Source organism: Liolophura sinensis, chromosome 2 (assembly GCF_032854445.1).
Source record: "Liolophura sinensis isolate JHLJ2023 chromosome 2, CUHK_Ljap_v2, whole genome shotgun sequence".
Taxonomy (NCBI): Eukaryota; Metazoa; Mollusca; class Polyplacophora; order Chitonida; family Chitonidae; genus Liolophura; species Liolophura sinensis.
In genome coordinates, this window is record NC_088296.1 from 3,840,857 (window position 1) to 3,856,434 (window position 15,578).

Here is a 15,578-nt window from a genome sequence, read left to right on the forward strand (position 1 = left end):
GCTGAAGTAATTTTTGGGAAACTGGTAAATTTCTTAAAATAAGGCATTCGCATATATAGCCTAGAGTTAAAAGTTAACCCTGCTAACCATTGTAGTGTATAAATGTGTAAAAGCATATCGAGGGATTTACCTCCCCTCCTGAGATCACGTGCATTTCTCTGAACTAAGTGTTTTCTGTTTCAGACTGCGTAGTTTTGTGGGTGTTGTAAAGCACGGTATATTTGTGTTGACAGGTAAGTCATGTAAGATTGAGTACGTCTATTTTTATGGCGGGATGTTTCTATCAGGTGAGGATGTGATATCGACAGTATTTAACTGGTCGAGTTTTGCTCAGATGGATACAAAGTAGACATGCGACTGGGGCGTGTCTTTACATAGACTCTACCCTCAGCTTGTGGGTAAACCTCTAACACTGTCGATACGCAGTCAGAATATTTCCATCTCCCGGAAAACGACTAATTTTGGTTCATGTTGTTAATTGTGTCGATCTTGTCACTGTATATACAGGGCGTTGGTACGTAAATTATTACTATGAGGTTCTGAAGCTTTGACCTTGAAAGGCATTATGCAGAGTTATGTTTAAGGTCGATTACTGGCGGTGACGTGTCGCCCGTGGCACACAAAGCCAGGAGAGCCCAACCAGGGATCGCTGTTTGTTTACTTGCTTTCTTGTTTTGTTTTTTTTGTTTCTTTACACGGCTTGCCTGCCTGAACCAAATATCAAAACTTGTATTTTATAAACACCCAGATTTATATATAAGCATGAAGTGACTACGTGTATTATTAACGCCACAAACAGCAGACATTACAGGCTCCCTTAGTGATATCCGACAATGGAGGGTGTAACTTGACACAGATTAGCCCATCAGGACGGCCATATACCCACATGCAGGACTGCTGATACATTAGCCAGGGCTGTCTGTGTGATGCTTTAGCAAACACTAACCTACTTCTACAGCCTACAGCTTAGACCAGGGGCTTACACCAGGCTGATAGGTGTATGTGTCTAGACATGTATGTCACATTCCTGGTGTGCAGCGTCAACTTACGTTTTAAACATTGTATGTTTTATCATAGCCCGAGACCTCGATCTAAGGGTGGCTTATATATATACTGATACGCAGGGACCGCTAGCCACCCTTAGCCCAAGAGCTATCTGGACCAGATTCCGGTATAATGCTTACGAAGAGCTATCCCCTCGTTCAATTCAGATGCATTCGGTCAGCGAGGCGCACATGTGCAGCAGCGGGTGACCTTTCCGTGATATCATATCTTGAAATCTACACTGATACTAGAAGTTATCTATGCCTTCAATCAAACATGTGATAGAAAATGAATAAAGATTTAATTTTAGCTGCTTATTTGAAGTATGACCAGACCAGATGTTTTGAAAAGACCACAGATGGAGGAAATCAAGGCGATATTTTCCGATACAAGTGTATTTTGCCTTCTGCCAACTCGGTTTAGGAAAATTTAATTTCTGTTTTACGATTTTATCCATTATAATTTATACACACCTGAATAGTGGTTACCCCCCCCCCCCCCCCTTACCCCTTACATGGTAATAAAGAATTGTTGAGAACGACGTTAAACCCCAAGCACTCACTCACTCATTTACATGGTAATAAAAAATAATATGAAAGTTTCCGCATGTAGGGCTCTTCGCTGGCGTCGACAACGTATTGGTTGTCTTTCTTTTTAGTTCGACGTATCCCCTACATTCCATCCTTTCCAGAAATTAACATTCTGACGACTTACCATGCAACTGTTGCTTTCAACAGCAAATGGTAACAGTCATGGCACCAGATTGCCCTGCATGGTGTCGTTTCTGGACTTCTGGTGTGCATGGCAACATTCTTCAGCAAAAAAAACTATCGAGACCTTCACGTACCGTAATGCCTGTGGTGCCCAATTTTAAATGGCGCGAATGTCGAAGGTAACAACCCCCCCCCCCCCCACATCCTTTTCACTGCAAATTTAATCTGACAGTTTGCACAAACTGTGGGGTTCATCATTTTGCGCCATGGCTTTCTGTCAAATTCGCGTCTCCTCGGTCACATGGCTTTGTGCCTGTCAGAACTAACAGCCAGCTCATCAAAACATAATGACGTAATGAAAGGTCAGCCACGGATGCGTATAGGCGGGCAGCAATAACACGGTTTAGTAGGTCAGAATGTCGACACGGCATGTGAGAATAAGTCACAACTGTGAATTATCTTGGATTTACTGGTCGTAAAGGCTACAGAATGTGGAAAAACTTGGCAGAAAAAGAGAGGATGACACGGTGAACGTAGTTCCCTGGAGTTTTTCCCTGTTAATGCATGTATTGGTTCATTTTGCGTGGATTTTTGTTGCGCGTAGTTTCTCTGCGCCAGGGTGTTTTTCCATACCACTATTTTATCCTGGATGACTCCTCGGCTATGATCTACGCCTAACCCCATATTAAAAGATCACAGCCAAAATCCTAGGCTAGTTTAATCAGCCTTGATTGCACGATATAGCAGCACTGTGGTAGTCTTTACTTCTGTGGTTCCTTACAATAACACAATAATTCCTTCACTACCACCATAGTCCAGATGTTTGACCCAAATACATGTATCTTATACCTGATGCCCCACCCTTTCTGTTGAAGGTGTTTGCGAATTGGCTGGTCTTACCTTTAAATCAACAGACTCTTGTTTTTGCACACCAATGTGCAGTTTATGGATGGAGCTGTATAAAGGTGTCATCACCGTCAAACACGTCTGGCCAAACTGGTTTGATTAGATCTTTGTCAAAAAAATGTCAGGTACATGATAAATGCAAGAATCACCAAATGTCTAACTAAACAGTTATTTCCTGTCAGGGAAGCGAGGCGCTCAAACTCTCATATACCATATGTATAGTAATGCTTCTTCAGCAAAAGCGACAAAAATACTGTACCCTATATGTTGTTAGGAGAGACGAACAGGCACTTAACTGCAGATGGAGACTGTACTGTGTTGAAATTTTATACTTTCGTAAATGGGAGAACCTGTATTGGTGTCAGTCTAAGTAATTAGCTGGTTTTATTTCAGTGAAAAACCAAGCGTGTAATGGCTGAAAGCAAGGAAAATCGTGAAGAAGTTCCCACATGCCCGATATGTGTGGAAACATTCCGGAAACCAGTAACGTTACCTTGTCAGCACAGTTTTTGCAGGGAGTGTATCGCTGTGTATGCTGACAAGTCTAAACCTGGACAGACAGATGAGGTCACCTGTAGCACGGGGAGTGAGGGTGTTCACCAGCTGATCTCATGCCCTGTATGTCGGACACCAACCAGTCTGGGAAGGGAAGGTGCGGCGGGTCTGCCTCCCAACTTTCACCTGGCAGAAAAAGTGGAGAGGTTCTCTTCTGCTGTGAACGTTGAGGATGACATCCTATATTGTTCTCTGTGTGGTGAGGATAATCAGGCTAAAGCTGTCAAGTTTTGTACCGACTGTTGTTTACTGTATTGTAAAGACTGTCTGGCTTCTTTTCATCCCATGATGGGGGCTATGAAACGTCACCGGCTGATTTCGTCTCTGGAGTACCTCTCACAGGAAACTTCACAGCGACAGACCAGTGGCAGGGATGAACAATCAACTCAGCAAGCGTCATGTGCAAGACATGGTCAGCCATTCGGCTTGTACTGTGTACGGTGCCGGCTGGTGATCTGTATGGGGTGTGTGGTTGACCATCCGAAACACGCTATGCAAGATATACCATCTGCAGCGGAGAATGACAAGGTAATGCGAAAAAGACATTTGTATATCAGCCAACAACCAAAATGGATGTTTTGAGTCATTAATCGTAAAGTCAATTCCCAACATAACGATTCATATGAAATTAATACAAAATTACTTCGGAACCATGCAAAGAGAAGTAGTAAACACTTTTCAATGATGTTAGAATGAGGTTCTAAGCGAATGACTTACGTCTATAATCAATATAAATGTCATGATTTGGAACTATATATTGACCCATAGTTTGTAATCTATAGTGAAGAATGGGGCTTTTTGTCCTGTACTGTAGTGAGTCGTTTGAAAGACGAACTTTTTAATGTAGCATTTTTTCCATTACAGCCAGCGGTCTTGAACAAGACTAGTGAACTGGAGAAAGTGCTACAAGAAACTAAAGAATCACTGTCAGGAGTTACGAGGCTGTACAATAAGATACAGGTTGGTAGTTTTGATGACACTTGGTCATGTTGATGATTTATTGCATACTTGGTGACTAATTTTTCTTATGAAAATTATAGCTACTCTCAGTGACACAGACGCGATATGCCCACCTCAGGCAACTCCAGTAGGTACATCATCGTCGATTATATGCTGTCATAATATCTATATTGTATATACGCACTCCACATATGTGATGGGGACCGGCCCCGATCGCACAGTTGGTCGAACGTCCACTTCTTGAGCGGTAGACCCTGGGTCAACTCACACCTAAGACTTTAAAAGAGGAAGTTGTAACTTCCTTTCTTGGGGTTCAGCATGAAGGCGATAGAGTAAGGACTGTTTGACCCGTATCAGTATAATGGCTCGGGCAGGGCGGTTTAATTGTCTTCGGAAAGGCGTTTCAGTGAAGCAGCACTAAATAAAAGATCGGTGGAAATCCGTCCTGCAACAAGGAGGCACATTACATGCACCTTAAGGATTCCTTCGACATTATAAGGCTGAAAAATTGTTAAGTACGACGTTAAACCCCAAGCACTATCTCACTGATATGTGATGGGGCGACACCTGGGATTTAAAGACGACTCTTAATCCCAGGGTGACACTCTTGGTGTTTGAACCAAAGAACTGGTGATCTCCACAGCATAAAGGCTGCACCATCTCACCCTGCTCAGAGCACCAATTGTGATATTGAATTAACGTTTCTGAGTTGACACATGTACACCGCTAGACTAAAGTGAAATCCCCTCCAGCCAGGAAGTACATTGTAAATACAGTTGTGTGGCGCTGTTATTCCACTCTTGTTACACAGGCATGTATAATTTCTTGAACACACCTGTAATGGTCTAGATAAGATAATAAACGTTCTTTTTGTTTGTCAGGAAACCCAGAAACTTCACACTCAAGAGGTAGAAAGGGCTTATTGTGCAGCCTTGGAAGCATTACAAGCCTGGAAACAACAGTCCTTAGATGGCATAAAAACCCGCTATTCACAGTGGAGTGTGGAGTGTAGCGCCATTCTCAAACATTTCCAGCTACAGGCTCAGGAAATGGAGAGGATGGTACAGGCTTCCAATGATTTATTAGCGTCAACAGACGTCGAGTTTTTACAGGTGAGTAAAACATGCACAATCTTTATCATTGGTTCAGCTACCTTCAACAAATTAAATACCTCAGCTAACCACACAGGACAGTGTCAATAATTTGTCAGCTGCAGACAACATATATAGTTTTCTTACTTGTACTGTCCTTAATCTTGGTTCTGACCACTCATTTGTAAACAAACGTGTGTTGTGTAAGTACACAGAGGCGTCTTATTTACCATTGTCACATTATTGAACTTGTGAATCATCACCCTTGATTTATGCACAGGTATATTTCATTTAAGGATAAATTTTACTAAAGGCTATTATTTTCATAAACATGCCGTAAAATAATCACAAAACAGCTGTAGAAAGGGATACTAAGAGAAAGACCAGAATTAAGCCATTTCTTTATTTTCCTGATATCGTTGGTTTATATCCCTCTCTTTAGAAGACTTTTACCCTGGTCTTCTGATTTATAGTCCACTATGTATCTTCTCCCCACAGCCGTTACGGTAAGGGGAGATAACTCTTGTGTATTTCACTATCATAAAACTTTTTGCTATTATACTTGTGAAATTGACAAAGGATTACTTCTCTTACAGAAGTACCAAATTAAATCATTATCACAACTGAGTATTTATACAACAACTAACTTCAAGTTGGTTACTGTTTTGCTTGTAATCGGTAGAACAAACCGTTTCATTTTCAACTATGATTGGGTGATCGGGAAATCCTAGGAGGAAAAATTGCACTGTAACAAGCTCCATAGAATTTATTACATTGGAATTTAGAGCTGATTTTGTCAATGTATTTGACTAGGGAATGGTCTAATTGTTTAAGGGAAGAGCCAATGGCCCCTGTGTACTATAGGGGAGGTAAGACATTTCAGTTATAGCTGCGTTCTTGTTACATGTTGTGGTGAAAGTATACCCAAATTCTTCTAAAACTTGGGACAGATATTGGTAGTGTTAAAAATAGAATATTATATTTCTTTACCAGCTTTTTGGAAACGTAAAGATATGAGTATGTTGTTCATTACATGGTCTAATCATGTGAGAAAAAAGAAACTCAATAATCCTGCCAGGATTACATATATATTGGCTAAAATGAGCAGACCAGGTGACCCAGATTTTAGAAGGAAAAGAGTAGGTAAAGAATCTTTGTTTCAGTTATCATTGTTACATAATTGTATATGTATGCTCAAATCTGTTTGTTGACAGGGTTCCACGGACTTCACCAAAACGTATGTATAAATATGTTATACTTCTTTAGTTTTTTTATACACGTGCAAATGGCTATTATCAGCAGATGTATTTCTGTAAAACTGAGTACCAGCGCTGTAGTTTTCCAAAACATGACCCAAGTGTAAAGTATATCTAGTGTTCAAACATACATTTGTTCAGACATACATTTGTTCAGAGAAATGAGACCTAACCTGCTAGGAAAAGTACACTGTACATCGTGACATTTTCAGGACTGTGTGGTACACAGGATTACCACACAACTGTGTCTCTTTGTTTTCTTTCCTCTTCTCACAGAACTGATGACCAGCTGAATGAGATAAAAGCAGATCTGGAAAAACATGAGGTCAGCAGACAGAAGCTTCTAGATTCTGTACAACATGACCAAGTTGTTACTAGACAGGTGACTGTGAAAGAGACAGTACAAGAACGTCAGGACTTAGAAGCAGCAGTCGGTGGGCAAATGTCACCTCTACGTGTTACAAGTAGGTTCTTATATGTATAAAAGGTATACAGTTGTGTGTGCCCAGAGACCATAGATGACTGCAAGGTTTACACTAGTATGTGCATCAAGGACACAAACATAAGTGGAGAAGGCGCACAGTTTATGGGCAAAATACACGGTAGACTGTGTTAAGAAGAAAACAAACCGATATGAGTTGTAACACAATAGGGTGCGCCCAGAAAACAAATAGTATTCCAAGTGTAACGAAAGTGAGAAATGCTTACAAAAAGCACAGATAGTGTAGGGTGTGAACAAAACACAAACTGATGTCACACTTACAGTAGGGTGTGGGCAAAGGACACAAAGTAATGCGGTGTACAATAGGGTGTACACAGAAGACACAAACTAAAGTGAGCCATACATTAGGGTGTGCACAAAACATAATTTTATGTCAGGAGTCCATTGAGGCATCCACAACAGATACAAACTAATATGAGGCATACACTAGGGTGAGCAAAATACATACAAACTAATGTGAGATATGCAATAGGGTGGGCAAAACAGATACAAACTAATGTGAGGTATGCAATAGAGAGGGCAAAACAGATACAAACTAATGTGAGGTATGCAATGGGGTGGGCAAAACAGATACAAACTAATGAGAGGTATGCAATAGGCTGAGCAAAACACATACAAACTAATGAGAGGTATGCAGTAGGGTGGGCAAAACACATACAAACTAATGAGAGGTATGCAATGGGGTGGGCAAAACAGATACAAACTAATGTGAGGTATGCAATAGAGTGGGCAAAACAGATACAAATTAATGTGAGGCATGCAATAGGGTGAGCAAAACAGATGCAAACTAATGAGAGGTATGCAATAGGGTGAGCAAAACAGATGCAAACTAATGTGAGGTATGCAATAGGGTGGGCAAAACAGATACAAATTAATGTGAGGCATGCAATAGGGTGAGCAAAACACATACAAACTAATGTGAGGTATGCAATAGGGTGAGCAAAACAGATGCAAACTAATGTGAGGTATGCAATAGGGTGGGCAAAACAGATACAAACTAATGTGAGGTATGCAATAGGGTGGGCAAAACAGATACAAGCTAACGTGTGGTATGCAATAGGGTGGGCAAATCAGATACAAACTAATGTGAGGTATGCAATCGGGTGCGCAAAACACATACAAACTAATGTGAGGTATGCAATAGGGTGGGCAAAACAGATACAAACTAATGTGAGGTATGCAATAGGGTGGCCAAAACAGATACAAACTAACGTGTGGTATGCAATAGGGTGGGCAAATCAGATACAAACTAATGTGAGGTATGCAATAGGGTGCACAAAACACATACAAAATAATGTGAGGTATGCAATAGGGTGGGCAAAACAGATACAAACTAATGTGAGGTATGCAATAGGGTGGCCAAAACAGATACAAACTAACGTGTGGTATGCAATAGGGTGGGCAAATCAGATACAAACTAATGTGAGGTATGCAATAGGGTGCACAAAACACATACAAACTAATGTGAGGTATGCAATAGGGTGGGCAAAACAGATACAAATTAATGTGAGGTGTGCAATAGTATGGGCAAAGCAGATACAAACTAATGTGAGGTATGCAGTAGGGTGGGCAAAACAGATGCAAACTAATGTGAGGTATGCATTATTGTGGGCAAAAGAAAAATACAAACTAATGTGAGGTATACAGTAAAGTGTGCAGATAGGATATAAACTAATGTGTGTTGTACAGTATGGTGGGCAAAACACATACAAACTAATGTGAGGTATGCAATAGGGTGAGCAAAACAGATACAAACTAATGTGAGGTATGCAATAGGGTGGGCAAAACTGATACAAACTAATGTGAGGTATGCAATAGGGTGGGCAAAACAGATACAAACTAATGTGAGGTATGCAATAGGGTGGGCAAAACAGATACAAGCTAACGTGTGGTATGCAATAGGGTGGGCAAATCAGATACAAACTAATGTGAGGTATGCAATACGGTGCGCAAAACACATACAAACTAATGTGAGGTATGCAATAGGGTGGGCAAAACAGATACAAATTAATGTGAGGTATGCAATAGGGTGGGCAAAACAGATACAAACTAATGTGAGGTATGCAATAGAGTGGGCAAAACAGATACAAACTAATGTGAGGCATGGAATAGGGTGAGCAAAACAGATGCAAACTAATGTGAGGTATGCAATAGGGTGAGCAAAACAGATGCAAACTAATGTGAGGTATGCAATAGGGTGGGCAAAACAGATACAAATTAATGTGAGGCATGCAATAGGGTGAGCAAAACACATACAAACTAATGTGAGGTATGCAATAGGGTGAGCAAAACAGATGCAAACTAATGTGAGGTATGCAATAGGGTGGGCAAAACAGATGCAAACTAATGTGAGGTATGCAATAGGGTGGGCAAAACAGATACAAACTAACGTGTGGTATGCAATAGGGTGGGCAAATCAGATACAAACTAATGTGAGGTATGCAATAGGGTGGGCAAAACTGATACAAACTAATGTGAGGTATGCAATAGGGTGGGCAAAACATACAAACTAATGTGAGGTATGCAATAGGGTGGGCAAAACAGTATTCCAAGTGTAACGAAAGTGAGAAGTGCTTACAAAAAGTACAGATAGTGTAGGGTGTGAACAAAACACAAACTGATGTCACACTTACAGTAGGGTATGGGCAAAGGACACAAAGTAATGCAGTGTACAATAGGGTGTACACAGAAGACACAAACTAAAGTGAGCCATGCATTAGGGTGTGTACAAAACATAATTTTATGTCAGGAGTCCATTGAGGCATCCACAACAGATACAAACTAATATGAGGCTTACAGTAGGGTGAGCAAAACACATACAAACTAATGAGAAGTATGCAATAGGGTGAGCAAAACACATACAAACTAATGTGAGGTATGCAGTAGGGTGGGCAAAACAGATACAAACTAATGTGAGGTATGCAATAGGGTGAGCAAAACACATACAAACTAATGTGAGGTATGCAATAGGGTGGGCAAAACAGATACAAACTAATGTGAGGTATGCAATAGGGTGGGCAAAACAGATACAAACTAATGTGAGGTATGCAATAGGGTGGGCAAAACAGATACAAACTAATGTGAGGTATGCAATAGGGTGGGCAAAACAGATACAAACTAATGTGAGGTATGCAATAGGGTGGGCAAAACAGATACAAACTAATGTGAGGTATGCAATAGGGTGGGCAAAACAGATACAAACTAATGTGAGGTATGCAATAGGGTGGGCAAAACAGATACAAACTAATGTGAGGTATGCAGTAGGGTGGGCAAAACAGATACAAACTAATGTGAGGTATGCATTAGTGTGGGCAAAAGAAAAATACAAACTAATGTGAGGTATACAGTAAGGTGTGCAGATAGGATATAAACAAATGTGAGTTGTACAGTAGGGTGTGCACAGAAGACACAAACTAATATAGAGATATAAAATAAGGTATGGTACTTGTAAAGTGTACACTGGGCTCAGAAGTCTAAAGGAAATCAGTAGGCTGTCCTGAGAAATTGAAAGTCTATGCAAGCTACTTATAGCATGGTTTGCTCAGAAATAAAAAAAAAATATAGTGTATTCAACAATATGTTATTTTCTGCAAAAAAGGAAAGCACATTGCAGAGTTATATATTAGCAGGTGTACAGTTAGAACAGGACAGATGGTAGTGTACCCCTCGGTGTCTGGGTGATATTTACCTCGTGTTCAAATAAGCAAGTGCACTGTTAGAACAGGACACGTGGCAGGGCACGGCATTTTTGCAAATCAGCAGGTTTACTGTTAATACAGAACAGATAACATATTGTACAACTGAGTGTCTGAGTGATGTTTATCTCATGATTGTGTACAAATCAGTAGGTGTACTGTTAATACAGAACAGATAACATATTGTACAACTGAGTGTCTGAGTGATGTTTACCTCATGATTGTGTACAAATCAGCAGGTGTACTGTTAATACAGAACAGATAACATATTGTACAACTGAGTGTCTGAGTGATGTTTACCTCATGATTGTGTACAAATCAGTAGGTGTACTGTTAGAAAAGGACAGATAATCTAATGTATCCCTCAGTGAAATATAAAGAAAGTAACTCAGAATATTGAAGTCAAAATATAAGTCTGTATTTCTGTCACTATGTTTGTGGCATCATCAGGAAATATATATAGTAAATAATACTTAGGTTTGTAAACATGTTGGTGCGAAGGTGTACAATGCATGCACGTATAAAGATAAAACAAAGTATGGCAAGTTAGCAGAAAGACAGGAATGGCTGAGTGTGAATAAGTGAGTGAGTGCTTGGGGTTTAACGTCGTACTCAATGGTTGAGCGTGAATGACATAACATGAAGCTGGTATTGCATGAGAAAGTACTGAGGAAAACGGAATAGAATGTACAGTTGAAGAGCCAGAGCTCTCTCTCTCTCTCTCTCTCTCTCTCTCTCTCTCTCTCTCTCTCTCTCTATATATATATATATATATATATATATATATGCAATATATATATATGCAATGTCTCTTATACCAGCTTAATATTATGCAGTTCCTCGTATCTGTTTTTGTTTATTATTATTATTATTATTAATATGAAAGGGTAGAGATTCCACGTTTGTAAGCCCATATATTTATAATTGTTGATTTACATTTATTTCATCACTTACTATACGTTTTTCTTTCTTAGTCTTGAAATATTTAACTGCAGAAAATATTTACTGTGAATCCAGCAATTGATTACTACTAATAATTCTGATAGATTAAATAGCCTTTGCAATTGTTGCAATGAAAGTCACTGGGTAAGTTATTTGTGATGAGTTACCTCCCTTACTACACAAACGGCTTCGGTACTCCACGAACGACAACAGGCCTACTACAGCTTCAGAGTGAATTGTGTGTTCAAATGTGCCATAACTGACAACTAAAACCAATGACTGGATAGAGGAAGGTATTATTCTTGTTGTAGGTGATAAGTTTCGAACAAATTAGATCACTAAAAGTCTGTGTTTTAATCCAGTATTTAGCCTATGTCTTAGGGCTACCCATCATTTAGTGACGGATCCTTGTCGAAGTTCAACTCTTTCCTACTGGCTGAAGATGACAGAGATCTGTGTATAAATTAAATTCGTGTCAGCAATATATGTCATTTTATTCCAAGAGATTGTGTTGAGAATTAAAAATACAGTATGTGTACAGGTATTTAAACCTCAGTCTTACAGCGTGTGTTTATGGTTTGCTGTTGTTTATGCTGCATCTGTTGTGTTTTTGCAGAGCCGACGCTGAGATTCACAGAGACAGACGACAGGAAGCTGAGAATCACTGACAGCGGCTGTGTGGTAAAGGGTGAGGGCTTGTACAGGGGGAGGTGGAGGAGAGCTGTGACAGATGGGCGTTACCAGACGGGCAGGTACTACTGGGAGATACACATCACCTGTTTTTGTGTCTGTTACTGTGATGTAGGAGTGACACAGGAGAGCTGTGGTGTGAGGGGGAGGACAGTCCCTCGCCGTAACTCCTGGTACATTGGGATGGTGTACAGTGGTGATAACGTCAGGTGTTATAGTCACCGTGGTGGTAGTGAGATCAAACCTGGCTATCTACAGTACAGACGTTACACACGACCTCATCACCTGGGTGTGTACCTGGACTGTGATGACCAAACACTGACAATCCTGGACTGTGACAACAACCAGGTAATGTACACTGACAGTGATGTTATCGTCACAGAGCCTCTCGTGCCATCGGTTGAGTTTGGTGTCTGGTCTCTGTCTGGTGTCATGTTTGGATCTGGACCTGTGTCTGCTCGTCTGGTAACGGGTGACTCTGCAACTCTGCCTCCAGTTCTCTGTGATATGATAAGCACTTCCTGACCATCGGGTAATTATTCATTACATCTTTTCCATCATATTATAATTTGTTGAAATACACAGTTTTGTTTTAAGTCTTTTTTAAAAAAAAAGAAAAAAAAATGACCAGTTTGTAGATGTTTTAGTTAATGTGAGCAGTGTGGCTAATTCAGTATGTATAGCTTGTTCTGCAAAGTGGTCAGTGATCTGTCACAAGCTTACAGCTTGGTGTAGTTATACACAGTCTGTTTCACTTATCCTGAACATCAATGTCAGTTTTCTTCCAGACAAAATACATGTAGATAATGACAGGGTAGTTTTATTTTTAGTGATGGTGACTTGTAAATCAGCATAATCAGGAGTGTCACTGAGCAAAGCAGGTCAGAGTTTGTACTTGACAATACGTATAGTCAACATGTTACATGTAGTAGGATGTACATTTGTGACAAAAAACCTTGTAGAAATAAATAACCAATAGTCTGTATATATAGAATAGTGCACTTACCACGTAACTAACCACAAAATTGGGTTACACTTTGTCAAAAATGCTCTTTTTTGGTGCACTGGTCTCTTGTACCTAACTTGGTGGAAACTTGCCGCAGTATTTCGCCCCACTGAAAAAAAAATATTTTGCCTCTCACAGAACGCGAGTACCTCAATATCGGATCTAACTACCAAAAACAGCCTTTTTCCAAATAACTTTCTCAGAAAGTGGCTAAGGGTATAGAAAATTATTTTTCTTACCATGATCGGGCCAGTACGTCATAACCCATGAATGGTTTCAGATTAAATCGTAAAAACGGACCAGATCAGATTGACGTTGTTGTTGCAGCGCGTTACACAAGATAATTCTGTTTTGAATTCCGGTCGACCCTATGTTGTCTGCATGATGAGGTTAATCCTATGCTGAACAAGAACTGTTTTAGGATGCCATTATCTTGAAAACATTGTCAGCTGTAAGTTTCTCCTTTCCTAAATGTTTCTCTGTTTGTCAACTTTGCTTATTCAAACTTTGGCGTTCACAACAGTTTGCCATGATCTGGGCATAGTTTGAGTATGTGACATGTTTACAAGAGTAAATATTTTAATCTGTTTATCAGATTTTTATCTTCAGTATAAACACAGTGACATTTACTGGACTATTTGTGTTTATTGAATACCTCTACCACATTACTATGTAAACATCTAACATATTTTCTGTAATAAACAGTTACGTCATAGTTACTAAACAATTTTTTATCAATAAATACCCGTTGGCACTAATCCAAACTGCAATGAAAATGTGTTTAGAAAACACTTTTTTTAGTGTGTACTGTACATCTTTAACCTTTTCAGCCGCTGAAATCTTTACTTGAATCTGTGTATACATTTATTAGGAAAATGATGCTAAAATGATTTGTTTGTGTCACTCAGTATGTAAACTTCATAAAAATGTGCCAATTATTTCTCTACACTCCGTAGTTCTCTAACAATATTTCAGATATATTTATTGTGGATATAACCTTTTTTCCTTTAAATGACTTCTACATGTAAGTGCTGTGATATGACCTGTGACATGTATTATTGTATTCACTGTCCTCTAAGTATTATGCCCACATCATGATATTTTCTAATTTCTAAATACATGTATATACATTGATTATGTTGCATTTTATTTAGAATATAGTTTTTTTTTGCTTGCATATGCTTAGCTTGATGAAATAATTGAAGTATCATTGTTGCGAATTTGATTACCAATCAAAAAAATAAAAAGTAAATAAGTACTTGTGCTTAATGTAAATTGAGATATATATTTTACACCCTGACATACCTACTTGTAAGTTTTTCACAGCTGGCTTGTACTGTGTGTGCTGTACAGAATGGATTGATAGTTTCATTTTAGGTTTAACCTCCAAGACCACCTTTCATCTCCAACTTGATGTGCAGCTCAAATCATGCATCAAAAGTGCTTCTGTTGTCATCTGTGACTTTGTCTGGGTGTTTTTGAGTTCCCAAACATGTATTTTCAGTAAATCACACAACAATGTGTCAATGTAAAATCAGCTGGCAAATCATCTTTGATCTCTGAACTTTGCAAATGTGAAAGTCTGGCTTGTACCTGATTTACTTTAGGATGCAGCTTCATCCCCAGTACTGTTGCTATGACAACCTGTGGTCAAGATTATGAGGTCACTGCACCATTTCATCAGTTTCCTGTTATTTTGATGTCAGATGTTGTATTCGTGTATGATTCAGTGGCATTTTGCCATTCTCTGTCTTTTGTCTTCCAACTTCTGAAACATATGATAATAAAAAATAAGTGATTGTGTAATATGTAATCGTCGTTTGAATGCTTAATTACAGTGTCAATCAGACATGATTTTTTTCCGCTTTTTAGCGGAATTCCGCTTTTTCTTTGTTCAGTTTCGATTAATTTACCTGTTTTCCGTTTTTTTTTTCTGTGTAGTAACATTTTGTAAAGTTGTAAAGTTCCGATTTATTTCCTCAAAATAAAGTCGAAGATTCTGTCAATTTGCCGATGCATGGCTACCGAAATCTGGCATTGCCGGAGGTTATAATGTTATCTGAATGGAGTCTATTGTCCAGTCAGATCGTGTGTTTCATTAAGCCGAACTGTTTCAACCAATCGGGAACAAGATACCATTATTCGAAGGCAGAAGCAGAGCCAGCCCGGTCAAAAATGGCGGCAACGTCTCGGAGTATCGTGAATCGATCAGATAAAG

General features: G+C 39.4%; 1 protein-coding gene across 1 annotated transcript; it reads left to right on the plus strand.

The window, feature by feature from the left end:
• Positions 1–165: 165 nt before the first annotated feature.
• On the plus strand, positions 166–12,879 carry LOC135463010 (probable E3 ubiquitin-protein ligase MID2). Its single transcript, XM_064740331.1, has 7 exons — positions 166–233; positions 3,057–3,746; positions 4,083–4,178; positions 5,060–5,290; positions 6,484–6,506; positions 6,802–6,989; positions 12,281–12,879. The coding sequence occupies exons 2-7, from the start codon at positions 3,075–3,077 to the stop codon at positions 12,877–12,879; spliced, it is 1,809 nt and encodes a 602-aa protein (XP_064596401.1). The 5' UTR covers positions 166–233; positions 3,057–3,074.
• Positions 12,880–15,578: the final 2,699 nt, after the last annotated feature.

Coding starts and splice junctions, on each gene's coding strand:
- LOC135463010 (XM_064740331.1), top strand. CDS start 3,075: ATGGCTGAAAGCAAGGAAAATCGTGAAGAAGTTCCCACATGCCCGATA. Junction 3,747..4,082: donor CTGCAGCGGAGAATGACAAG/GTAATGCGAAAA, acceptor TTTCCATTACAG/CCAGCGGTCTTGAACAAGAC. Junction 5,291..6,483: donor CAGACGTCGAGTTTTTACAG/GTGAGTAAAACA, acceptor GTTTGTTGACAG/GGTTCCACGGACTTCACCAA.